The sequence below is a fragment of the Canis lupus genome, chromosome 1 (genome assembly GCF_048164855.1).
Source record: "Canis lupus baileyi chromosome 1, mCanLup2.hap1, whole genome shotgun sequence".
NCBI lineage: Eukaryota > Metazoa > Chordata > Mammalia > Carnivora > Canidae > Canis > Canis lupus.
In genome coordinates, this window is record NC_132838.1 from 119,236,240 (window position 1) to 119,261,471 (window position 25,232).

Sequence of the window (25,232 nt, forward strand, 5' to 3'; positions counted from 1 at the left end):
TGGTGCGCCCACCCCCGACGGGCCTGAGGCTTGGGGCGCATCAGTGTCAGAAACCGTGCAGGGACGCCGAGCTCAAGCACAGATTCAGCGGGCTCCCTGCCCACAGCTCCGAGCTGCAGGTTCCTCCGCCCCCCGCCCCTCCGCCCACCCCACCCAAGGATTGTTGAAAATGCTGGAGGCCGCTGGAGGCTGTTGGGTTTCCCTTATGGGCTGGTTTTTGTGGGAGGTCCTGGGTGGGAAGGTGTCTTTGTCCCCACCCGGGGAGCATTCGGGCAGAAGGGGCTGCTGGTGGTGGAGACGGGCACTGCGGCCACTACACAGGGTCTGTGTCCCTGGAGGTGCCAGGTCTTGCAGGCTGTGCCGTGAGCTCCGATCTTATTAATAATGCATGTCTGCGTTTGGTCCAAAACAGTCCCTTCTTGGCAACAAACTGTGTGAAGGCTACTTGCTCATTTAAAACACCCTCGAGGGCAGCCCGGGTGGCTCAGCAGTTTAGTGCCACCTTCGGCCCAGGGCGTGATCCTGGAGTCCTGGGATCGAGTCCCGTGTCGGGCTCCCTGCAGGGAGGCTGCTTCTCCCTCTGCCTGTGTCTCTGCCTCTCTCTTTCTCTGTGTCTCTCATGAATAGATAGATAAAATCTTTTAAAAATAAATAAATAAATAAATAAATAAATAAATAAATAAATAAATAAATAAATAAAATAAAATAAAATAAAATAAAATCAAACACCCTCGAGCCTCAGTGGGGGTCCCCTAGCCTGTTCTGTGTCCTTCCTCACTGGGAGGCCTGCGGGAGGAGAAGGGCTTGGTTCACCACCGCAAGGTCCAAAGGCCCACGGGGAGCTCCGTGACAGAGCCCAGGCTCTCCCGGGGTGCATGGCAGCGATGACCAGGGAGGGATGGGGGCCCTTCAGGTGCTTTCTGATGCCATCTGATCACCCGAGAAGAAATGAATGGAGCAAGCATCCACCCTTCCCTAGAAGAACAAAAATAATGTGGTATGTGCTTCCGGTTCCCTGGGAAAGCTGCTCTCCTCCTGCTGACTCCCCGCAGAAACCCCTCCTGTGGGTGGGATCCCACTCCTCTCTGGCTGCTGCCTCCACATCCAGGAAAACACTCTACTCACCCCCAGGTGTATCTCAGGGCTCCTCTCTGGGCGACCGTGGTTTTCTTGCTATCAAGGCTCTTCTTTTAGTAAGTACATAGGCCTTCAGACGTCCGATATGTACTTGTGGTCATTTGTGCCCCCAAATATAAGAGTAAATAAACAGGATAAATGTGAATCAGAAGTAACCCAGTGCCGTGCTGGCCCTGACACCTCGTGATTCACCTCCACTCCCTCCTTTCTCCTCACTGGAGGCCCTGGCACTTCCCTTGGGAGGCGACACTTCCGGATGCATGGGTGGGAGGAGGCAACTGAGATGCCCCGTGTCGGGAACCCCGTGTGCGTCCGCCCTGAGGAGGGCGCACATGTCCCCCCCGCGCGTGGGGCTGGAGGGCGCCCATGGAGAGCCTGGCCGTGCTGGAGCGTGCGGACGCCGGGGTCCTGGCCACGGAGGGATTCTTCACGGGAATGGCCAAGGGATTGTTGGCTTCACGGGAATGGCCAAGGGATTGTTGGTGGAAGCCCGGCCTCCTTTCCTGCCTTTGGCGCGGGGTCCTGGCTGTGTGCACTCCCTCGGAGGCCCCTGAATGACGACAGTGGTGACGCCTCACGTGGCCTGTACATAATGCTCAGAGCATGCCAGACACTGTCACATGTACTTCATGTGTCTTATATCACGTAAGTGACAAAGCAGCTCTGTGAGAAGTCCCGTTATCCCATGTTACAGGCAAGGAAACTGAGGCACGGACAGGCCACACAGCTGGCAAGTGGCAGAGCTAGGGTTTGGCTTCGGTGTCAGTGCTGAGTGGTGCCCCCGGAGGCTCGGTGTGTGGCCCAGGCAAGGACTACAGGACACGCAGAGGCTGGAGAAGCCACAGGCCGGAGTGCATGAGGGCAGCCTCAGGAGCCTGCCTCTGCAAGGAGAGAACTCAGGGCACCCTCCTGGGCCCGGGAGGACCCCGCACACGCGAACCCTGCCTCCTAACGCTCCCTCTCCTGGACCTGCAGCTCAGCCGAGTGGCCTGCCCACCTTCCCTTCCACATCCCCATTCCTGGCTCGGCCTCCGGGGAGCCTCTGTGCATCAGGGCCCTGCCAGGAGGGGCCGATTGGGCCCCTGCTCCCCTCCCTGGCCGGCCCGTCTGCCGGTGCTCACGCTTGTGCTGAGAGCTCGCGGACACTGGCCGCCCAGGGCAGCCCTTCGGCCGTTACCGTGGGCAGCTAATGCATTTTTATGGGGCTGTGGCTATCTCCTCATCGGGTGATAAACCTCGGAGGGCAGGAGCTGGGCCGTGTGCCCAGCTCGGCTCCGTGGCCTGGATTTGCGGGCCCCGGGGGAGGCCCACAGTGCTGTCCCTGGAGACCCTGTTCCTGCAGATCCGGGCCTCAGCATCTGCTCTCCCTGCCCCATTCGTCATCTCTGGGCGCTGACAAATGGGCCTGCCCCTCCGTCGCTGCAGTAGCCCCATCCACCTCGTTATTCACAGCACAGACTCTCCCAGGTTACCGACAGGTTGTCACTGATGCCTGGATACAAAGCATTCTCCACTCGTGTCTCGCTTGGGAGAAATTCATAGGCAAGGAGTATAAATTTGTAGTTAGAAGAATGGCCACGCTGGGGGAGCTTCAGGGACCATAGAGCGGCCGGCGTGTGTGGGAGCCCTGCTTGGCTCTGCACATCAGGAGGCCCCTCCTGGTGCCGGGCCCTGTGCCTGGTGCCTGGTCGGGTGCCCCCCACCCCATGCTCCATGCAGGTGGGTAGGAGGGAGGGAGCAGGGCGGTTAGGACCAGCAGGACACGGGTTCACAGGCCGGGGCCCCAGATCTCTGGCTACAAGCCCTGCTGCCTGGCTTCTTGTCCCCACCTGCATATGAATAGACTGGTCGCTTCCAGAAGTTCCGTTGTGGTTCTTCACAACATCTGCCTGTTGTGTTTTGATGCTCTGTGGTTCCGTGTCAATTATCTCATAGGTGCATGTGGTTTCTACCTGGCAGTCATGTTAGCAGAAGTCCTTGTGGTGGTGGGGGGCCCCCCCTGCTGCTTGCTGTGGCAGATGACTCCTGTGGACTGATTTTGAACTGTGAGTTCGTCTTCAGCGTGAGGGTGTGTGTACACACGCACGCACACATATGGACCTTGCCTGGCCTGGGCAGAGGCAGAGGCTGCCCGGTTGGCTTTGCATCGCTCCTCCCGGGGGCTCCGGTACCACCAGTCAGCACCCAGCTATCTGCTCATTTCTTGGCGTGGGAGTTTTCCAGACCTTGCAGGCAGTTCACCCTGCAACCTGAACCCCCACGGAGGACGGACCTACACCCTGAGCTCTGAGGGAGGGCCGGGACTTTATTTTTCCCCAGAGCCCGGGCAGGCTTCCGGAGGGCCTGTTTCGACGCTGGCGAAGTGGCTCCAAGTCGGCCCCGTGCTGAGGGTGCATCCCTGGAAGTAGGGGTGGGGTCTCGGCTCTCTTCTGCTGCTGCCTGCGTCCTGGAGGCCTTGTCACTGTCCCCATGTGTCAGCATCAGCCGAGGCCTCCAGCTCCCCCAGCCTGGCAGCTCCCGTCTTCCTTCTTGCCCCACGAACGTGGCTCCGCGTGTTACCTTTTCCGTAGCACCTCTGAGTGCAGGAGGTGGGACGGTTCCTGGCCACGTACTCTGCCGTTGACTCCCTGCAGCTCCGGAGGGACCGATGGGTGGCTTACAGCCGAGTTGAGCTGGGACTTGAGTCAGCCAGCAGGTTAGACCCTGGTTAGGAGTCCCCCTCATCCGGGCCACAGTGTGCCTGCCGTATTTTCCATAAAGTTCGAGAGGGCCCTCGTTAACTGCCCTGGTGGGAACCGTCTGTCCCCTGTTCGCTGAGCGCTGACCGAGCTCCACGGGAGCTGCATGTCACCCGTGTGGCCCCAGTTTGCAGCATGCACTGCTCAGCAACCTCCCGACCCTTGAAAATCAGAAATGTGTGGGACTCACATCTCTGCCTGGGCCCCCTGACCGTTGCATTTGTCCACAGCCCTGGCCCGAGGGCCCAGACACGGGGACCGCCGAGGCATGGGAGCAGAAAACGTGGGCCTGGGTGTTACCTATTACTGCCACCAAAGCTCCCGTTGGTCCTCATGTCATGTCAGAAAAGTTAATTTAAACCAAGATTAGATGCCGAAGTCCAATTTGAAGAACTTCAAGTCATTTTCAGCTCGAGTGACTTTTCGGCTTATGGCGTGTCTCCTCCTCCTGTGGCAGGAGCTACCCCGGTGCCGGGCTGCAGTCTGCAGGTGAAAACTGGGTCAGCCTTTGCTCAGTCTGGTGCTTCTCGAAGCTGTGCCTCTTACCCGAAAGTGCTTTTTTCTTAAATGGAAGCCAGGGCGTGCAGTGAAGGCTGTTTCTCCCGAGTGGGTGACGCGGCAGGGAAATGCCAGCCGCTGAGAACGGTGCAGGGGAGGGAAGCCTCCCACCCACCCCGTGTCCTCAGGCCGCTGTAGAACGTTCCAGTTAGTCGTCCCCCTGCCTCTCCTTCCTAACGCCCGCACTTCCCACAGCCTGCAGGTGTCAGCCTGTCCCCCGTCCCAGGAGAGGCCCCCTCGCCCGGCGTCCATGTAGCCCCAAGATCTGCTTCTGCCCAGGCACAGTTGCGACATGATCTGTGGCATGTCCTCCCCTCACCGTGGGCTCGCTGTGTGGAGGGAGTCCTGGTGTCCGAGGCCCTGGAATCTAGGCTGGGGGCCCAGGCGGTGCAGAGCTGGTGTCCAGAGCCACCTGCCGGGGCCTGGTGCAGGAAGGCTTGCCCCATGAGGGAACGTGCTGGGCCATAGCCACTTTCAGGGGCTGTGATGTGGCCTCTCCGCCCCCATGGTCGCTGGGACACAGGTGGAAGTTGGTGGCGGCCACCAGAGTGCTCCTGCTGCAAGCATAGGGCACGCTGACAAGGGGGAGTGTGTGCCCTTCCTCACCCCCCTGGCAGTTCCTGAAATCCTTTATGTTGGAGAAATAGTTTGCTCGTAGGTACCCAATTATCCTGGGAGGTTGGTGAAGCAAGGCTGAAAGCCAGTTGAATGTAGCACAGCCGTTCCTGCATGACAACTACTTAAATACCCAATCATAACAATTATACATAATTGGTGTTTACAGCACCTGGAAGATTAGACTCCTCCAGACGGACGTTCCCCAGAGCAGGCCTAGAGCGTGCAGGGTAGGATTGCCACTCAGCGTGCCCACGGGCGGCCTTGGTGTGCTGGGGATGGGGACAGCGGCACGGGCCTGAGGTTAATGTGTGGGTGGGGTCCCCGGCACCTGTTTCTCAGCCAGGGCTCCTGGGGGGCGGGGCCTGGAGAGGCTGAGCTGCTTGAGCACAGAGCCCCCACCCCCGGGTCCTAGGGTTTATGATGGGGATGGGCAGGGTCACAGCCTCCCCGGAGCTCGTGGTAGCATGCCCACTGCCCCCCTCGCCCCCGAGGATTCAGCTCCTGATGTGGTGTTGCTGCGGCTGGTCTGGCCCATCGGCCTGTGTGGTCACCTCCGGGATCTGCCCCGGGAGGGCAGGGGCCTCGCCCTCTGACCCTGGTTATACTGCTGGGCTCTCAGGGGTCTGCTGATGTCTGGTGCACCTGGGGGCCTCCCCAGGCTCTGGTTCTGGGCTCAACCCGGGGGCTGGCGACCGGCTCTAGGAGCCCATCTTTGCCTCCAGACCTTGCTGCTGGCCTCCCCTGCCCAGGGTGGGAGCTTGTCCAGGGGGCCATTCGCTGCTTGGCCCGAGGAAGGAAGCAGGGCCCCTCTCCACCCCCGCCCCCTCTGCCCACCCCAGGGACCGCTCTGCCCTGCACTGTCTGCACGACAGCCTGCCCCTCAAGCCTGTCCTCTGGGCCAGCGCGCGGCAGCTCTTGCTCTCCTTTCCTGTGCCCCTCCCCGGGGCCAGGCCCGGGGCCATCCGAGTCTAGCTTGGGGCCCGGAGAGCGCAGGTCCCTCCTTTGTCCAGCCCGTCCTGGTGGGGTGGGTTGTGGCCGGTGGACGTGGGAGCCACAGGGAGACACTCCGTGCAGCCCTGCAGAAGCACCCACGGGCCCCGCCCCAGCCTGTCTCCCACAGGGCCAGGGCTCACCCCTCGATGGGCCCAGGAGGCTGGGTGGCTCCGTGGTGTTGGAGGTGGTGAGCTTCTCCTCTCCTCCCTGCTTCGGTGGCCTCTGGCCCACCCTGGGCTCCCGGCTCCCAGCCTCGCGGACCCACGCAGGGGAGCGCGGGTCTTTGCTGCAGGTGCAGCCAAGCAAGGCCCGAGCTGAGGGCTTGCGTGGGGCAGTGGGCGTGCATGCCCCGGCAACTCCTCCTGACCTCCTTTCTTCCCCCACAGCCTCTTCGAGCACTACTGCTACTCCCGGGGGGGCATGCGCCACAGCTCCTACACCTGCATCTGTGGCAGGTAAGTGGAAACGGTGGGGGGAGGAGGTTGTGGGGTGGGGAGGGTGAGCTCAGGCACACCAGTAGCCACCGAGCCCACGCTGGCGCCCACGTAAGCAGAGAAGTCATGCTCCCTCCTAAGGCTCCCGGCCCGCGTGGGGCAAAGGAGGGAGCCAGCCCACTCACGGCCACGGCCTCCCTTGCCCCCTCCAGGGTGGCTGCCGCCCTGGGCTGCTGGCTGGCCTTCCCAGCCCCCTCCACACAGGCGCACACCCAGCCTGTGAGGACCAGGATGTGGCACGCGACAGTGATGGCTTCTGTGTGTGGCAGTGAGGGAAGGAGCTATGTGAGCACGTGAGGCCGTGGTTCCGTGCCTGTGTGTAGCCGTCAGGGTGGCCGTGTAGGGAACGTCACGACTGTGGCGGGGCTGGGTGTCCGGGTGGGGGGTGTCCCATTGTGGCTGGGGCCGAGGGCTCCCTGTCTGTGTGTCACCTGCATGTGGCTGAGTGTGCTTGGAGGCTTGGGGCACGCGTGACCTTGAGAATGGGGCAGCTCGTGGCCGCGAGCGTGCACCGCCGTGTGCATGTCCGCGTGTGTTCCTTAGGTGTGTCTTTGAGGGGCACGGCCTGGCTGTGGGTGGCCCCCTCAGCCCCCCAGGCACACCCCGGCTGGTCTCCCCATGCTCTGCCCCTGGGTCAGAGGGTCTGGCCTCTGCGCAGCCAGGCCGGAGCCCGCAGCTCTGCTGATGTGTGCGTCCTCGGCGCATGAATAATACATGTGAACATCTCAGTCTTTGGAAATGTTCTTCTCTGGTGGATAGAGAGAAAAATCATTATTTCTACTTTTATGATTCCTGAGACTCCCGAACAGGGCCATAAATATTACACCCAGGTGGGGTGTTTTTTTTGTTTTTTTTTTTTTCCTCCTTTGGATGGACTTAAAAGTCCTTTTTTTCTTAAAGGCATCGCTCTTTAGGGAAGCAAGCTTGAGTTAGAAGAGCGAGGCTTGCAGATGGTGGCCCCTGTTGCGGTCCGGGCCCTTCCCCGGCCTCCCCACTCCCTCCACCAGGAAAAGGAGGCTTCCTGGGGGTCCCTTCCCCGGGCCTCAGACCCCGTCTCCCCCAGCAGTCCCACATCCCCAGCCCCAAGGGCACCGGGCCGCACAGCACTCACCTGGGGAAGCCCTGCACGTGGCCGTACTGTGAGCCCAGAGCCAGGAGGCTGGCCACCAGCTGTAGGGCTGCAGGTGCCAGGGCCACCCTGCTCCCCGCCCCCACCTCAGGCCGTAGGCCTGGTCTAGCCACCCCCAGGGTCTCTACTGGCGGGTGGATGGTATTGCCTTCGGGCAGGGGTTTGGGGTGCAAGCCCAGGGCCTGCTGGGTGAGGTTGCGCTCCTGACACTGCCCCCCTGCCCCTCGCTCTACAGTGGTGAGAATTCAGCTGTGCTGCACTACGGACACGCCGGGGCCCCCAACGACCGGACCATCCAGGATGGAGACATGTGGTGAGTGAGGCCAGCCCTGCGCTGCCCCTGCCCGTGCTCTGCGTGTGTCCCGCGTGCCTGGGGCCTCTTGGTCCTGCGCTGAGAGGCCTGAGCACTATGGGGCCCTCAGGTCTGCTCTGGGCCCAGACTGCCTTGCCAGGGCCGCCCACCTGCATGACGTCTGGTCTCCAAGGCCAGGGAAGCACGGAGAGAGGGGGTGGGGGTGGAGAGAGGGGGTGGCCCCTGTGCCGGGACGCTGAGGCCCAGCCTCAGAGGGAGCATGAGCCGGCCCCCAGACCCCGCCCCACACTCACTGCACTCACACCTCTGTCTGGGTACCAGGAGGGCGGGCACCTAGTCTGGAGCAGGAAGACCCCTGGGGAGCCTCCCACCCTCTGCGTCCTGCCAGCCTCAGCCACCCATAAATGACCATTAGTTCAGGAAGTCACAGGGGGTGCTTGACCTTCAAGACTGTTTGCTGGGCTTTTCTGAGCACAGCTTAAGGTGCTCAGAGCACCTCATGGGGCCCCAACTCAGCAGGTGCACACAGGATCTGCAGCCCCCAACCCTCCGACGGACTGTCCCCTGTTGGCAGAACTGCACAGCCTACTCATGACCCCGGGGTGCAGGGCTCACCCTGGGCATACGCCGCACCTCTCTGGGCAGCTGCTGGTCAGACCCAGACCAGCTCTCTCTTTGGCTCACGGGCACTGGGCACTCCCTGCTTCTCTCCACCATCGGGCAGGGCCAGCCCCGGCTGCCACGGGGCCACTGAGGGCCACCCAGAGGCCTCAGGCCCCCCAGGCCTGCCCGTCTTGGCCTTCAGACCTTACCGTGGTCATCAACACACAGGCAGGGTGGGGGTCATGCGCTGTCCCGCCCGGTTCTTTGGTGCCTGCATCTCCTGGTTGCCGGGGCACCTGCCAGCCTGCTTCCTCTCGGGTGGTGGGTGTGTCACCCTGCTAGGCTCAGTTCCCGAGCGAGTGTTCTGGGTAACGCCTGGCCAGCGGTCAGAGCCCCGCCGCCTGTGCATGGAGCCCGGCCCTAAGGCAGTGAGGAGGGGAGCCTGCAAACAGAGGCCCTGGCCCCCATCCACTGGGAGGCATGAGCGGAGTTCTGAGCTGTCACTGCTAGGTGTTTTCAGAAATCTACCCAGTCCCAGGGGGTCCCTGCCACGAGGCACGGCAGGCTCTGCAACTGGCTGCAGGCTCGCCCCTCAGCCGGGGTCAGTAGCTGGACAGGGTGTTCTGGCTCGGGCCGCTGCTGGTCAGAGCCCAGCTCAAACTTCTAGGAGGAAACAGCCATTCAGTCCCCTCTTGAAGCCTCAGTCTACTTTTCTGTTAGTGGAGATAGTCCTCTCCGAGAGGAGCTGCACGGAGGGGCAGGAGAAACGTGTCAGAAACGCAGGTGCGAAGCTCATGTGCCCTTTCCCGGGGGCCTGAACCAGCAGAGTGGGGCCCGGAGCATACAGGGGAGGACACCCAAAGTGGCTGCAACCTTCCAGAGTGTCTCACAGTGGCCGAGGGGGTACAGAAACCCTGGCAGGACCTTCCCCTGTGCCTGGCACCAGGGAGATCTCTTCAGGTGGATTGTCTCGCCCTGACCCCAGGTAGGCAGGGTCACTGAGATAAAAGGGGGGGGGGGTCTAGGTGCAGAGCCCGAGGGATTTAGAGAGTGGGGAGTGGCTGCCTCAGACTTGGCTCAGCTGGAGACTAAGGAAAGAGAGGGGCGGGCCCTGCCCTCGGCCATGGCCGAGCCACGCTGGCCCCAAAGAGAGACCGACCACCTGGCGTCTCCGGGACTTTCACTTCCTGAAACCTTTCCGAGTGCCCTTTTGCAGCCCGTCCTGCCTGCAGGGCCAGGAGGTGGGAACCCGGTCCCGGGGCAGAAGCAGAGACCGGGCCACACGAGCTGTCCCGAGGCCAGCTCTGGGCTCCTGGAGGGCCCCGCGGCAGTGCCGTGTGGCCGTGGGGTGTTCTGCTCTTGAGCTTGGCACGCCCGGGAGGCGGCTGCTTCTCCACTCTCCTCCTCCTCTGCCCCCAGTACGGTGCTCGCCCCGTGACAGGCTGGTCGCAGCTGTGTTCCTGGGGTGGCCGCTGCTGGGGTCGGGCTCGGCTGACCAGGGCGCGACATGTATCAGGTCTCCCCGTGGCGCAGGTGTGACCCCGGCCCCCGTCCTCGCCCCCAGGAGTGCGCGGCACCTGCGTCTCCTGCATCTCCTGCTTGCAGCTGAGGCAGGAGCGATCCAGAAGTCCCGTGGATGTTAATGCCAAGTCCAAATTGGTGATTTTATTTTTCTGGTGCTAACTTTGAAATGTAGCCAGTAGAATAATTATGAGTTTATTATAGTCAATTTATTATGCAGCATTTAGAGCAACATGCTTTGTTGATTACTGCCATTGCCAGACTGCTGGTGGCGTTTAGAATCCATTGTTTTATTGAAATTGATCCGCCGCGCGCCTACCGTGTTCGGTAAATAATAAATCACTCTGTTACCCCAACATAAAAGCCACGATGCTTCATCATAAGGTACGAAACCCAAACAGGAGCACAGCGCAGAGCTTTCCCTGAAGCCGAGTGCCTCCCAGGTGCCCTCCTGCTGCTACGTTCTGGGTGGAGACCAGACTTCCCTTGAAGTCAGGTGAAGATGCCCCAGAGATAGTTGGACCTTCAGGAGGGGGCTGTCTGGGGCCCCCACAGAGCCTGAGGCAGATCGCTCTGGAGCGCTGAGCCCCATTCTGTGTTTTCGGGCCCCGCGCTGTCCCCCAGGTGAGTGCCAGGTGGGGTGTGAGGCTGGCCAGCAACCCCCCACCTGGGCCTCTGTCCCTCCACCACCGGCCCCTGCCCGGGAGCGAGGCCACAGCTGCCGTGGCGTCAGTCGCTGCCCCGTGATCGGGGGCTTGTAAGTCCGCACGCTGGTCTCCCTCCGTGTGAGCCTCGTCACCTGGAGCCTCGTCACCCATTCTGGGGCCGCTGCTCATTTCCCTCTGCGCGATGCTGCCCCACCTGCTCCGCGTGACCCACGGATGGGGAAGCAGACTTTGATGTGGCTTCCGATCCTGCGGGCCCGGCACGCAGCGCCCTCAGAGCCACGAGGCCTCTCGTCGGGCCTGCTGGGGCTTTGCCCTTGGCCCTCAGAGCCTTTCACGAGTTCTCCAGGGGCCCACCCCCCGGTCACTGTCCTAGAGAAGCCAGTAGTTGCTTTTGGGGGGTGTTTAAGGCAAATGCAGACCTTGTAGAACAGTGGCAAGAGGGTGGTACACTTGCTAATTCACGTCCTTCGCGTGCTCACACCAAGGATGCCGGTTCTGTGCGTGGACATCCTCTGTGGTGGGAGCCCCAGGAGGCCCCTCCCCACCAGACCAGCCCCAGCCAGGTGCCCACCCACGGGCCAGCAGCGAGCCCCACCGTCTGCCTTCAAATCCACGGGAAGGCAGTGCCCAGGAGCCGGGCCCTCCTTGTGCTGGACGCACGGGGCTGGGGCTGGCCTTCGCAGCCCTCTGGCCTGCCCTGTGCCCCTTGGCAGGATCGCCCCGGGGCAGAGGCGGGAGGGGTCCAGGCTGTGGGAACCCAACCGTGGGTTTGGATTTGGAAAACAGCTCGGACACCCCTTCTCCGCTCCTGCTCCTCTGGTTTCCACCATCTGATCAAGGAGCAGGGGAGGGGTTCCTGAGGTCGGACGCCGTGTTCCTCCGCAGAACCTTCTAGAGCACCTGTCTAAGGACGCCCGCGCCTGGGTGGCCTCGCTGCAGGCAGGATGTGGCCCGACGGTGGCGAGCCGGACATCCCAGCGCTGGCCAGAAGAGGGCAGCGTTGTCTCAGGATGTGTGGGCGGGCCTCCTCCCTGCCGGGGGCTCCCCGGTTGCCCCTGGGGCGTGGGAACGGGAACGGGGGCGGGGGGCGCCTGTCCCAGCCTCCTCCCCTCTGCTGTCAGGGCACGGGCCTGTATTTCTCCCTGTCCCGATCACTGCCCTGCTGACCAGCAGAGGTGAGGACACAGCTCACGATGACCAAAGCCCCACTTCTCTTTGCCCGGAGAAATAAGGGTTTTCCTCCCAGGGAAGCCCCTGGAGCCCCCTGACCCGCTGCTGGTGTGTCATTGGCACATACCGCTGCCCTGCTGCCCGTGTCACAGCCCCATGCCACCCCGCCCTTTCCTCCCATGGATGAAGGGACAGGCCTGTGAGGGCTGGTGGCCAAGGCAGGCTCTTCCCTGGCTGGTCCCCTTCCCGCCACCAGTGCCCCTACCCCACCCCACCCCCGCCCACCCCTTTCTGTCTGTGTCTCATTCCCGGTTCGTTCCGCAGGTTTGACTAGATGTTAGACTCCTTGGGGGAGGTCACCCTACCTCACCCCTCCGTCCCAGGCCACCGTGCCCCGGGCAGCAGCCTGCATCGCAGTGGGACACCCTGCCCCCACCCTGCAGGCCTCAGGGGTCCCCGTCACTCAGCCAGGGCCCCAGCAGCGCCCGTGGTATCCCACATACGGGATACGGGGCGGTGGGGGGGCAAACCTGTGTCTCGCGGCTCCCCCCACCCCAGCTGGTGCAGAGCTGGAGGGAGGGAGCCTCCAGGCCCCACTCGCCCTGGTGCCTGGTGCCCTGGCCGACTTCTGAGAACGAGCGTCCCCTCCAGGGCCTGCTCCCTGGTGCCAGGCCCAGCCCAGACCCCTACCCCCTTGCTGTTTCCTGGGAAGAACACTTGGTTTTCACCCAGCAGCCCCCTCCTGAGGATTCGATGGCCTCAAGGGTGTGCCCAGGCCTCAGGGCAAGAGAACACTGGCAGCCCGGACAGCCAACCCAGTGGCCGTTGCCGTCGGCCTTCTGTCCCTGCGAGAAGCACCCTTTACGTTCCGGCCCAGTCCCACGTGTGCACCTACCCCGACTATGACCAGGCCCCCCTCCTACACGGCCTCTGTGGGTTCTGTGTACTTTACATTCTTGCCTGTACCCCACTCGGCCAGCGTCACCACCCACGGTCTGGAAAGCACTGGTCCAGACAGCCTGGGTGCTCCCAGACATCACGGGACAGACGCTGCCTACCAAAAAAGTGAAATGAAGCACGTGCTGTGCTCATGATGCCGACTCAGTCCCTCCCCGGCGGGGGCCACTGCGCTGACGCCAGCGCTCGTCCACTGTGCCGGGTGGCAGCGGCTGCTTGGGTGGACGGTCACTGGGTCCCACCCACACGTTGGGCCACGTGCCCTGTAGTGCCCTTGCTGGGGACGTGGCCCCGCAGCGGTGCCCTGCGTCTCGCCACGCCATCTGTAGAGTGGCAACAGCAGTTCTTCCTAGATACGCAGGACGCCCCCGGCCCGCGTCTGTTCCTGTGACCGTGTACGCCAGGGTCTCTGGGGCCCGGTCGCCGCAGGAGCAGCCCATGGCTGGGGTGGGGAGCAGGGAGGCCTAGAAGGTACAGGGAGAGGTCTGCTCCAAGCGTCAGCCTGCGGCCTCCAGGTGATGACCTTCGCCCCGCCAGTCGCCTCGGGGGGACTTGGCACTGCACGGGCGGGGGCAGGCCACGGGCCTCGTCTGAGGGGCTGCCCGCTGCAGTACATGAGCGGGAAGGCCAGTGGCACGTCTTCCCCTCTCGTGCTGAGGTCTGGAGGGAAGCAGGAGTTTCCTGCTTCTCAGAAATCCCCTGGCCTCGCTGGCAGCGCTGGGCCGGGCGCACAGTGAGGTGTGCAGTGCCGCCGCCGTGCCCAGGCCCGTGCGCCCAGGCTTGGGTGAGAGGTGGCCCGGGGCCAGGCCGACGCTCGGGGCGTTGGTGGCAGGCTGGACGCCGGGCGCAGGGAGCCCAGTACACGCACCGCAGCGTTTCCCCAGAATGCTCCCCAGGCCTCGGTCCCCGGCCCAACCATCTCGGAGGCCGTCGTCTGCCCGAGGGCCGGCCGGTCCCCGCTGCGGGGCCCGGGGAGCCGAGGGGGCTCGGGGGCGCCCGGCTGAGCCAGCGGTGGCGGGTAGCCCGGGCACGAAGCTGCCCGGGAGGAGCCAAAGGCAGGCACCCTCTCGTCCCGGCCAGAAATAGAACCAGATAAACACGTGTGAGCGAAGAGACGCCAGCGTATTGCTTGGAGATGTGGGACTTCTCCCCAGATGTCTTAGATTATGACACGCGTTTGCTGGGCCAAGGATGGTAGCGGCCCGGTGGGTGTCCCCAGGCCGCCGGGGAGGAGGAGGATCCCGAGCGCCCGGCGGAGCCAGAAACTGTGACCACGCTCCCCACTGTCGCTCTGCGCTCAGAGGACGGCTGGAGGGGACACCGAGGACCTGGAGGGAGATGATTTATGGAGGCGGCTTTCGTCCCCGGATCCCGGAGCGGCTTGAATCTGAATGACTTATGTGTGTAGGAACTCTGAGGGGGATTTTTTTTTTTTTTAAAGCAGAGAAAGATAAGGAACTGAGAACACAAAAATAGACTGCAGCCCCGTGCCCGGGCGGCGCTGGGCAGGATGGAGCCGGCCGCCGGGGCGTACACTTCCTTCTGCAGCGACCGACGATTCTCACACAAAAAGCTCAAGCGAAGTCTTCTAGAATCCGCACGGGAACGCCAGGCGGGCCGAGGAGCTCCCGGCACGTCCACCCGGCGTCCTGGCTGTGCTCCTGAGGACACGGGACTCCTGAGCAAGTTCAGGGGTCTCACCTGCCCCGGAGGAGCGTCTTGCTGTCGCCGCTCTAGGTGACTCCGGCCCCCAGCGTGCTCTTGCGGGCTTCCTCGTTTCTGACATTGTCCAATTTCTGTTTTCCTTTTGAGATGGGCCCGGTCCTGCGGAGCTGTCGGCCCCCAGGAGCCTGTGTCGCCCGAGCCCCGGCTCCGTCCTCTCTGCGCAGGCCGTTCTTGGACGTTGTGAATCAACAAACCACAAACCATTTTCCTTTGTTGTCTCTGAGGGGCCCCAGTGAGAACGCTCCGCTCCCAGGGTGAAACTGGGCCACGGCCCCACACAGACCCGCTCCCCGGGAGGGCACAAGGGGCAGCGTCCCTGCGTCTTAAAAGTAGAAGCGCAGAGGCCCCCGGGGCCCGGGGCTGGAGCCAGGACAGGAGGGCCCGTCGCCGGGCTCTGAGCTGCTGGGCCAGCGTTCAGAACCTCACTTTCCCCGCAGGTGAGGGCCGAGATGTGTCCCGCCCTCCCAGCCGGCTCCAGGGGGCCCGCGTGCCCCCGCAAGCAGCTGTTGGCCCAAACCCCCTGTTGCATCTGGGGCCTCCTGGGGCGCAGCTGCCTGGGCACGTCTGCTCAAGGCCTCTCTGTCTTGTGTCGGGTCACCTCCCGGGAGGCCCAGGTGCTGCCCCCCCGTACCCCCCTCCCCGGCAGGGTCCCTTACAGTCTGTGACTTTGACCCGGCCTGGAGCTCTGCGCCGTCCTGCTTGGGGCTCTCCCCCCACCCCCCTGAGAATCACCTGAGGTGTTATCTGGTGCTTTTTGCACTGTTGACACTGTTTATGGTCTTTTGCAATCGGAAAAAGACAGGAGATTAAAAAGTGCTCGGCTGGGGACTTTGGATTCCAGCAAAGCATCCGGGGATCCTGAGCATTTGGGTTTTTGCCTCCAAAACGCTGTTTCTTTGGAGTAGCTGGTGCTGTCAGGCCACAGGGCCCGACTCCCGCCCCCCCGCCCAGCAGGGCAGGGACCCCCTGCTCTGTTGTCCCTGAGGGTCGGGGCCCCAGGGCAGGTGCGCCAGCAGCCCCTGCCATGCCTGTTGAGCGGCTGTGCCCACCACGAGGACTGCCTCGGGTGTAGGGGAGGCCCTGGGGGAAGGCCCGGCTCTGCCCTGCGGCTCAGATTTGCCAGGACTCACGCTGCAGACCGACCCCCCCCCCAGGAGGAAGCCAGCCCCGCCCGTCGGCTCCACCCGACTCCGGGCTCCCAGAATCCTGGGCCCGGGGCTAGACCGACGGCCTCCGTTGGTTTTGTCTCCACCCGGGGCCCGGCTTGGCCGACCAAGTGCCGGGTGCTGCTGGGGCCCCTCTGTAAGCCTGCTGAGGTGCCGGGGTGGGACGGGATGGGGGGTGCTCAGTCTGTGGGCCCCACTGCTCCCCGCCGGGGAGTGCGGGGCCCAGCAGCCTCACACACCGTGTCGCATTCCACCACAGAGGGTGCAGGGTGGGATACTTCCTGCGCTTGACCAGTGGGGACCCCGAGGCCGTGGAGGCGTGGGAGAGGCCCACGCGGCTCCCTCCTTGCCCTGCCCCCGGGCCCTACCACGGGGTGTCCGTCCTCCTGAGCCCCCAGCCTGCCCGAGTGTTCAGCACCGCCCCCACCCCCACCCCACCCCACCCCGCTGGCTCTCAGAGCCCAGCTCGGGCCCTGTAGCCCCCCTTCCGCCCCCTCTGCCCCTGCCTGCTGGGCCGCCCTGTCCTTCCCTCAGGCCCTGGCGGATCTGTCCCAGCGGGGAGAGCCACACTTCCCTCTGGGCGGGGGGAGGGGGGGGGTGGCGCTGGAACAGAGCCACCCGCTGGGTCTCACTCAGACACCGGGCCCGGGGGAGCTGGGTGTGTAGCTTAGCCCACCTCGTGCATCCGTGAGGGCCTCCATCCCAAGCCCCCCCCCACCCCCCGGCTGCCACCAGCAGCGCCGGGCAGGGGAGCCCTGGGGGTCTGTGGGAGTGCTTGCGTGGAGGTGGCGAGGCAGGGCCTGGGCACGTCTCCGTCCCTCCCCCCCATCCAGGCGAGGCCCACAGCCCGGCATCCAGAGGCCTGGCCAGCAGAGGCCTCGGGGCCGGGGGCGTGTGTGCAGGATGGGCCCTGCTCCCTCCAGGCTGCCAGCTCTGGGGTCAGAGGGTGGGAGGCCCCGTACTGCTGCCTGCGCTGGCGACCCGGATGGCTCGGGCCCGGCACCCGGACACCCCCGGGGCCCAGCAGGCTGCCCTGAGTCCCGGGGTGGGGCGGGGGGAGCAGGGCTGGGGGCATCCCAACCTCACAGGCTCCTCTCCCTGCAGCCTGTTCGACATGGGTGGCGAGTATTACTGCTTCTCTTCTGACATCACGTGCTCGTTCCCGGCCAACGGCAAGTTCACCGCGGACCAGAAGGCCATCTATGAGGCGGTGCTGCGGAGCTGCCGTGCTGTCATGAGCGCCATGAAGCCGGGTGAGGACACTGGCGGCCCTGGGGCGGGTCGTGCGTGCCACAACCTGATTCTGTCCCCCCTCCACACGCTCAACCGGTGTCAGGTCCCCAGGAGCAGCCCCAGGAGAGGGGGCTGACCCCCGGGGGGGGACAGGGCTGGGAACCGGGGAGCTCGGCCCAGAGTCACCCCACATCCCATCTGGCATTCTCCACCGGCAGGAAGCCCTGCTCGCGGTGGCCGCTGGGGTGTCAGCACGTCCCCCGTCCTGTCCCAGAGCAGGGTCCACTCCAGAGGGAGCTTGAGCACCAGACCAACAGCGGCGTTTGGTCGTGCGTGGGGTGCCCTTGTGTTCAGGCCGCGGCTGGCTTTGGTGGGGGCCGGGTGCTCGCGGCGTTCGGGAACGGTGAGCGGCTGCCGCAGGGCCCTCTGGGGGCCTGGCCGCCCCCCCTCCAAGGCTGGACCCTCGGCTCATTCTGAAACCAGAGGGACCACGGCAGTCAGATCGGCTTCCCTCCACGGAGCCTTTGTTTAGGTAAAAGAAGACCCCCCAGCTGTGAAAGCCCCAGGATGCGGCCCCTGGGGCTGGGGGCTCTGTGTTGGCTGACCGGCCCCAGGGCCACACGGCCAGATGTGGGGATGAGTTGCAGGTGAGGGACGCTCCGCGACTGCCACTCTCTGAGGCACGCTGAGCCAGTGGGCCCCCAGCGGAGGCGAGGGAGCTGTTGAGGGGTCCTGGAGGCCCCGGGCCCCAGCCCTGCACCCTCACATGTCCAGCGGGAACAGGACCCTGGTGGTCCGGTGATTCCCACGACGGGGAACTCGGCCCCCAGAGGAGGACGAGACAGGAAAACCTACAGGTGAAGCCCCTGCTGGGGCGACAAGGTGACAGGACTTACATGGTTTGGTGGCTGCAGAAGGAAACAGCATCTCGAGCTAACACGGGGACCTTCCTTCGGGACGCTTGACGCATGGAGACGGAAAAGTGGGAAAAGTGTGGGAAGGGGTGACCAGTCCCCCTTTTGTGTGAAAGAAGGGGGCGTAAAAGCACCTGTGAATCCACGGGGTGCGGTGCGGGAGGGGCGCTGGGGGCTGCGAGGGGAGCGGGGTCTGACCTTTAAACTGCGGGACAGTCACCAGCCCCCCGAGGGCCACCACCCATCCTGCTCTCTTCACTCCCTCTCTGTACGTCAGGTGAGAAGGATTTGCTGGCGGGGGGCGGGGGTGGTTTTCTTAAAAGGTTTTTATTATATATTTGGGAGACGCAGGGAGTGAGAGAGGCCACAAGCGGAAGAGAGGAGCAGGCTCCCCAGTGAGCAGGGAGCCCGACGCAGGGCTTGATCCCAGGACCCCGGGAAGGCAGACGCTTACCTGCCTGAGCCACCCAGGCGCCCCGGGTTTGGTCAGCTTTGGCCACCACCGGCCAGGGGCTGTGGCGCGTGTCCTGCCGTCTGCAGGGGGACCCTCCCTCCCCACACGCCTGCGGGACCCAGGCGCTCTCCCTCTGCCTCTCCGCCCCGTGCTCCCCACCCTGTGCCAGTCTGCTCCTGCCCCCTGCCGGGCAGTCACCTCGCAGGCCGAGCAAGCCGTGTCCTCTTCCTGGGGTGGACTCTTGGCCTGGGCACGTGCAGCGGGGCAGGTCACCTCCCCGTGGCTGTGAGGAGGCGGCCGGGGCCAGGTCAGCCCCATGTCCCGTCCTAGCGGAAATGCCCCTGGTTTGTGGGTTCCGCTGCTGGGCCAAGACACACACCCGCTGAGACTGCTCGGCTGCTTCCCGCGGTTCCGGGGAAGGGTAAAGGGACACCGGGGGCGCAGCACGATGCCCAGAGGAGCAGCACGGAGGAGTGACCAGAGCAGGCGCAGAACCGGGGTCAGAGCGGGGGCGCCCTCCCGTCATCACCCAGGCAGCCGGGGAAGGGCGTCTGAGCTCAGGGGACAGCCACGCTGGGGTGGCAGCTGCACGGAGGGGCCTCCCTGGCGTCCGCAGCGGGGCAGGGGTCTCCCCGGCTACCAGGGAGCGTGCGGCCCAAGGGGTCCCGTGACGGAGCCTTGGGGTGAAGCCAGCAGGAGCACCTCGGGGTGTCAGTGGGCTGCTGCCCCGGGCCGTTCTGTGCTGTCCCTCCAGCCACCGCAGAGGCCTGGCCTCCCACCTCCCAGCAGCCCGGCTCCGTCCCCTCTGTGCTCGGCTGCCGCCCTGGCCTCCCCCCGCCAGGCTGCGGGGCCCCACGCTCCTGAGCCCACACCCACCAGGGCCCCACGCAGGTGGTGGGGGCCACACGCTCAGGGCCCCACGGCTCTTGGGCCTCCAAGCCATCGAGTCTGCGCAAACAGCCCCACCGTCGCTCCTCGCTCCTGGCTCTGCAGCTCCTGGCTCTGCTGTGTCAGGGTCCTGGCCCCTGGGGGGAGCAGCCAATGAGGTGGGAAGCCGACTCGAGAAGCAGACTGCCCCAGAGCAGGCCGGGCAGCAGGAGAAGGGCCTCGGGAGCTGGGCCCGCACGGCCTGCATGCGTCCCCCGTGGCCTGTGTTGGGGTGCCCCTGCCAGCTCTGCCTCCCTGCCGGGCAGAGAGGGGCAGGGAGGAGCAGGGAGGGCAGGGGCTGGAGCAGGGGCAGGGGCTGGGGCAGGAGCAGGGGCAGGGGCTGGGGCAGGGAGGGCAGGGGCTGGAGTAGGGGCAAGGGCTGGGGCAGGAGCAGGGGCAGGGAGGGGCAGGGGCTGGGGCAGGGAGGGCAGGGGTGGAGTAGGGGCAAGGACTAGGGTGGGAGCAGGGGCAGGGGCTGGGGCAGGAGTAGGGGCAGGGAGGGCAGGGGCTGGAGTAGGGGCAGGGGCTGGGGCAGGGAGGGGTTGGGGCAGGCCTCCCCTTGGAGCTGGTGAGGGGTGCGAGGGTGTGGCACATGGGGGGCCGGGACCCCGCGCCGCGCAGCCTCCAGGCCTCCTTGGTGGCAGGAGCCGGGGAGGGGGCTGCACTGCAGCCCCATGTGGCCCCTCTGTCCTGAGCGGCCACGTTCCCACCCTCCCTGGCCGCCTTGACTCCCTCCTGCTGTTTGCGGGCGGGAGGGGTGGGGGTGTTGCGTGCACAGGCTCCGGGACGCCCGCTCCGCTCAGCACGGAGGCGCCTGCAGCCCGGGGCGCACGCTGCCCCCTGCCCTTCCGCGGGGTGAATGGGTCCCCAGAGGTCCTGGCAGCGGACAGCGCTGTGGGGGGGGGGGGCTGCAGGCCGTCAGCCCTGCGCCAGCTTGGCCTACCGGACGGCTCCCGCGGCCCACGGGGCCTGTGCCTTCCTCGCGGCACCCCCAGGGCCTGGCGCGCACAGGGTCTCCTGAGGCCCATTGTCTTTGGATGAAGTGAGCTCTTTGTCTGCAAGCGGCTGGGAGGATTCTGCTCCCGGCCTCCTGGCCCAGCTCGCCGGGCCGCTGGGGCTGCCGCGCTCCGGGCAGGAGGCCTCGGGCTGTGAGGGATGGTGCTGAGGCTCCGAGGGGCCAACCTGGGCCCAGGCCCGCGGGGGGGTCCTGAGGGTGCCAGGCGGGCACAGGAGACTGGCCTGTGACCTGGGGGCTGCTCTGGACACGTGCTGGGGCCCCGGGCACCAGGGCCAACAGCCAGATAGTGGGGCGCAGACCCAGATGCTCCCCTGGCACGCGGGAGTCTAAGTGCACAGAGGAGCAAGGTCGGGGGGCCCGGGGCCCGGGCCTGTGAGGTCGCTGCACCGGCTGCAGGGGAGCCTTGGGAGGCATCTGCTTGTCAGGCTGGAGCAGAGCCCAGGTCCTGCTCTCAGGGCCCGCAGGCCTCGGCAGGCCCCGGAGGCGCAGCGTGCTGTCGTCTGGTGCGAAGAGCGCCGAGCGCACACGGAGGGCTTCCCGGAGGAAGCCTTAGCAGAGGCCCTCAGGAAGGATGGCAGCGAGCGCGGGACGGGGAGGGCCTTGAAGAGCCGGTCCCGGCAGCACCAGGGCCTCGGGCCCAGGGGCGGAGGAGAGGAGGCAGGAGAGGGAGGCCAGGCTGCGGAACGGGGGGCTCTGACCTCTGACCCCTGCTGCGGAGAGAGGCCTGGCATCCCAGCCTCGTGCGGGATGTGGGGGGACGGGGCCATGCAGGGAAGCGGTGGGAGTCCCCGAGAGGTCCCGGAGAACGGGCCCAGCTCTGCGGCCTGCTGGAGGTGGGAGGGCGGCGGGCCGTGCCAGCCGGTCAGCGCCTGGTCCCCGACGTGTGCCCCGGATGCACCCGCCCCGAGGTGCCGGCAGGCCGCTGAGGTTGGGGGGCGCCCGGGCTCCGGCCTGGCCCACGGGAGCCCCCCGGTCCGCCTCCGCGCCCCGGGCCTCGCCCCGGGACAGCAACCTTCACACGCTTCGGGGCCCCTGCCCTGGCCCAGGGTGTCGTAACCACCATCCGGGCCAGACGCTGGGGCCAAGTTGCTGGAGGTTGAATCACTGTCACAACCCTAACCACACACAGGCAGCCGCGCGCTGCCAGCCACGGGAGCGTGTGCAAGGCCGGCCCCGCGGAGCGCAGGCGAGGAGGACTGGAGGCGCCGTGGGGACCGCCCGGGCCCTCGCGTCCGCCCCAGGAGGACGACGGAGGAGCCGAGCTGCCGGCACGAGCATGATTTATACCTGACTCCCCGCAGCCCGCTTGGAAGCCGGCCCGGCCCGACGTCAGGCTGCTCCCCGGGCCCCCTCGGCCACGCAGAGCGCCCTCCTCCGCCCCGGGGGTGCGTGGAGGCCCAGGGCCCCAGGCCCGGGGACAGGGTGCGGGGAGTCCCTGCGGGGCCGGCCCCTGGGAGGAGCGGGGACACGGGCTCGGGCTGGAGCACAGCAAACAGCGGGTGTTGAACCGGGGTCTGGCTGGCGAGAGCTTTGGGGGTACTGCCCGGGCCCCCGGTACATGCCAGGCCTCTACGGCCGGCTCCCTCGGGCACAGGCCTGGTGGACAAAGGCGTGGGGGGCGCAGAGAGGCGGGTGAGCCGTGGGGGGTGTCCGACCATCGGAGGAAAGCCGCCGCCTGGCCCCGCGTCAGGGCTGCCACCCGGCTCCCCCTCGGGCCCCTGCGGGCAAAGCCCGGCCCCGGGATGCCCCTCACCTTGGCGCCTGTGGCCTTGGCGGGTGGAACAGGGCTGGCCTCAGGAGCTGGACTCCGAGGAGGAGGAGGGACGGGAGAGACAGGCCTCGGCCCCTCGGCCTCCCCACGCCCGGGCCGGGCTGGCCACTGCCCTGTGATGGGCCGGGGTGCGGCCCTCGCCACCTGCTCGGGGCCTGGACCCTGCAGATCTAGGAGGCTGGGTCAGCCCAGGGCCCCGACTGTGGGGCCCCTGCCCTGCTGGGGACGGTGCCCATGTGAGGACCGGTGCCCAGCAAGGCTGTGTCCCACAGGGGCTCTCATTTCCCTCTCCCGTCAGCCACAGAGCTTCAGAGGCTGGAATCCCCAGACCTGCTGGCCCAACAGTGGCCAGGATGGGGTCCGTGCAGGCCCCCGACAGCCCTGGACGCCAGGGTGGGGTCCATGCAGGCCCCCAACGGCCCAGGACGCCACGGTGGGATCCATGCATGCCCCCCCAACGGCCCAGGACACCAGGATGGGGTCCATGCAGGACCCCCACAGCCCGGGATGCCAGAGTAGGGTCGGTGCAGGGCCTCCCATGACCTGGGACGCCAGGGTGGGGTCTGTGTAGGTCCCCCCACGACCTGGGACGCCAGGGTGCTCCTCTGCAGCAGCCATCACCAGTCGTGGTGGCTGTGGTGGGCAGGGTGTCGTGGGGATGCCTCTTGGGAGCCAGGGTTGCCCCCCCGCAGAGAGAGCCACAAGGGCCAGCGCTGGGCAGCCGTCCGGCGGAGCTCTGCTCGGGGGAGCGCACCCCCACCCGGTCTGCCTGGCCCCAGGGTCCCGGCCCGCCGGCCTCCGCCAGCACGTGGCCTGCCCCAAAGCCAGCCCTGCGGGGCAGGAGCCTCACCGCCCTCATCCCTGTCCGGTGCTTGGGTGCCCGGTGCAGGGCAGTGGGGCTGAAGGCGGGGACCCCACGGCCCCGTGGGCAGGGCCCGTGTCCCCCGGCAACGGCTGAGGCTCTGAGCGGGTGGCGGCCTGCGAGCCCTGGGCGGGGGCAGAGCTTGCTCACCCGAAACTCCGTGCCTGGGGACCTGCTCTTCGTGGTGACCTTTGCCTCAGAAACACGGGGCAAAGACGAGCTTGATCAGCAGTCTGGGCCTGGACGTCTGGGCTGCCGTGGAGATGGTCAAGCGCGGCTTAGCGGGCGGGGCCACGGACCCTGCCAGCCAGGCCCTGAGGCCGCGCCAGTGCTCCTTCACCCCGGAAACCTTTGCTCCCCACACTGGCCCCAAGGGTGATTCAGCCCCACTTCGGGGTGTGCAGCGACGCCCGCACCCCACAGCCTGAGGCTCTGAGCGTTGTCTGGGGCCCCCCGAGGCCGCCCCACGTCTGCTGGGGACGGAACACCTTCCTCCTCCTGATGCTTGGGGGACCTTCGTGGGCTCCCCTGGGCCCAGAAGCACGCACTGGCGGGGGACAGACGCGCCTGGGCGGGCGCGGAGACCTAGGCTGGGCACCGGGCCACGGGTGACAGGAGCCCGCCCCCGAGGCCCCGCCGGGCAGAGAGGAAGGGGCTCGAGGCCCCGGGTTACAGCGGCGAGAGCCCCCTGGAGAGCCGGCCCCGGCCCAGCACCCTCACCACCCACCTCCGGGGCCTCCCACCTCAGCCGCTGCCAGGGCTTCCCGTGTCCCCCAAACCTTCCCTCGGGAGTCCCGGCCAGACTGCCGGGCCCCACGCTCATCGCAGCCTCCTTTGGAGCCACAGGGGTCTGGTGGCCGGACATGCACCGGCTGGCCGACCGCGTCCACCTGGAGGAGCTGGTCCGCATCGGCATCCTGAACGGGAGCATCGACGCCATGGTCCAGGCCCACCTGGGGGCCGTGTTCATGCCTCACGGGCTCGGCCACTTCCTGGGCATCGACGTGCACGACGTGGGAGGCTACCCCGAGGTCAGTGTGGACGCCGGGCTCCTCTCCCTGCACCCCTAGGTTGGTCCTGCTTCCCGGCCACGGGGGCGGGGGTTCCTAGAGGGCACCGCCACCTCTGGTGCCAGACGGCTGTGCTCTGCCTGGGGGAGCACCTGCCCTGCCGGGGGTCAGTGTGCAGGTCCCACAGAGCAGTGGGAACCCCGAAACCGGGTCTTAGTGACGGGGCTGGCCTGGCCACCACCGTGTCCTCCTGGCCCCGCCCCATTCAGGCGGGGACACTGAGGCACTGCCGTAAGGCCGCAGCCCCAGGCCGCTCCCTCCTCCCTCCCGCCCCCTCCGTGGCCTCCTCCGAGGCCCTGCAGGCGCCCTTGACAGGGGAGGGAGGCCCCTGTGGGCATTTCCAGACAAGGTTCCCCTCCCCTTCCTCCCCACGGACTCCTGAAAGGACCACCCAGAGGGTGCTTGCAGCCCGCCTGGGGGAGGCCCTGCCCGGCAGGTGGCCGCAGCCTTTCCGGGCCCGGGTGGGTGGGGGTGAGCCCGGCCCTGCCGCCTGGCCTGGCGCCCAAGGTGCAGGGGGCTGATTATGCAATCGGTGCACGCCCTGGGGCCCACCAGCCAGTTAGCCAAGACTAGGCTTGGCCCGCTGGCTGCAGGGTATTTTGAAAGCACTAAGAATGATTTTTGGGGGGGAAAAAGTTGCTCAAGAGAAGCATTATTATTCAATTATTTTTTTCCTCAAGTGTAAACAGTTAAATTTGGAGAAACAAAATCAGTTTTAATTTCCTAATTTCTATCCATCACATTGTGTGCAGGGAGCCAAGAGCAGGGCCTTCCAGACATTGTTAACTGAGGTTCGTTATTCATTAGTCGCCAGAGCGCTTTTTTTCCACCAGAGAAAATTGGCAGCAAACTGTTTTATCTTTTCCAGTAAGCAGCCCTTTGTGCTCACAGAGTCTATTCTTTTGACAGATAAACATTGTAGAAAAAATATGGCTTTTCCTATAAAAGTCATTTGTTTTAGTTGAGGCCTACAGACACATCTGGGTGTCCTCTGCTCAGAGCCCAGGAGGAGTTGAGGCCCCATCCGGCCCGCTGCGCCGGCGGAAGCCGGGGTGGACCCGGCACGGGCAGGGCCCCCTCCCACGCCCCGCGGGGGCCCGGCCTCACCCAGCCCCGCCCGGGCGGGTCGTCTTGGTGGGAGACGTCTGGGAGCTGAGGGTCAGTGGGCGGGGGCAGGCGTGCGGTCCTCCCCC

General features: G+C 65.8%; 1 protein-coding gene across 2 annotated transcripts in view; it reads left to right on the forward strand.

The window, feature by feature from the left end:
* The window catches only part of PEPD (peptidase D), a 109,238-nt gene that overhangs the window by 81,614 nt on the left and 2,392 nt on the right, over nt 1–25,232 (forward strand). For both annotated transcript variants that reach the window (XM_072782251.1, XM_072782252.1), the window contains 4 exons: nt 6,431–6,499; nt 7,903–7,980; nt 16,895–17,043; nt 23,816–24,000. In XM_072782251.1, coding sequence (XP_072638352.1) covers nt 6,431–6,499; nt 7,903–7,980; nt 16,895–17,043; nt 23,816–24,000 — 481 coding nt within the window. The remainder of the gene's footprint in view (nt 1–6,430; nt 6,500–7,902; nt 7,981–16,894; nt 17,044–23,815; nt 24,001–25,232) is intronic.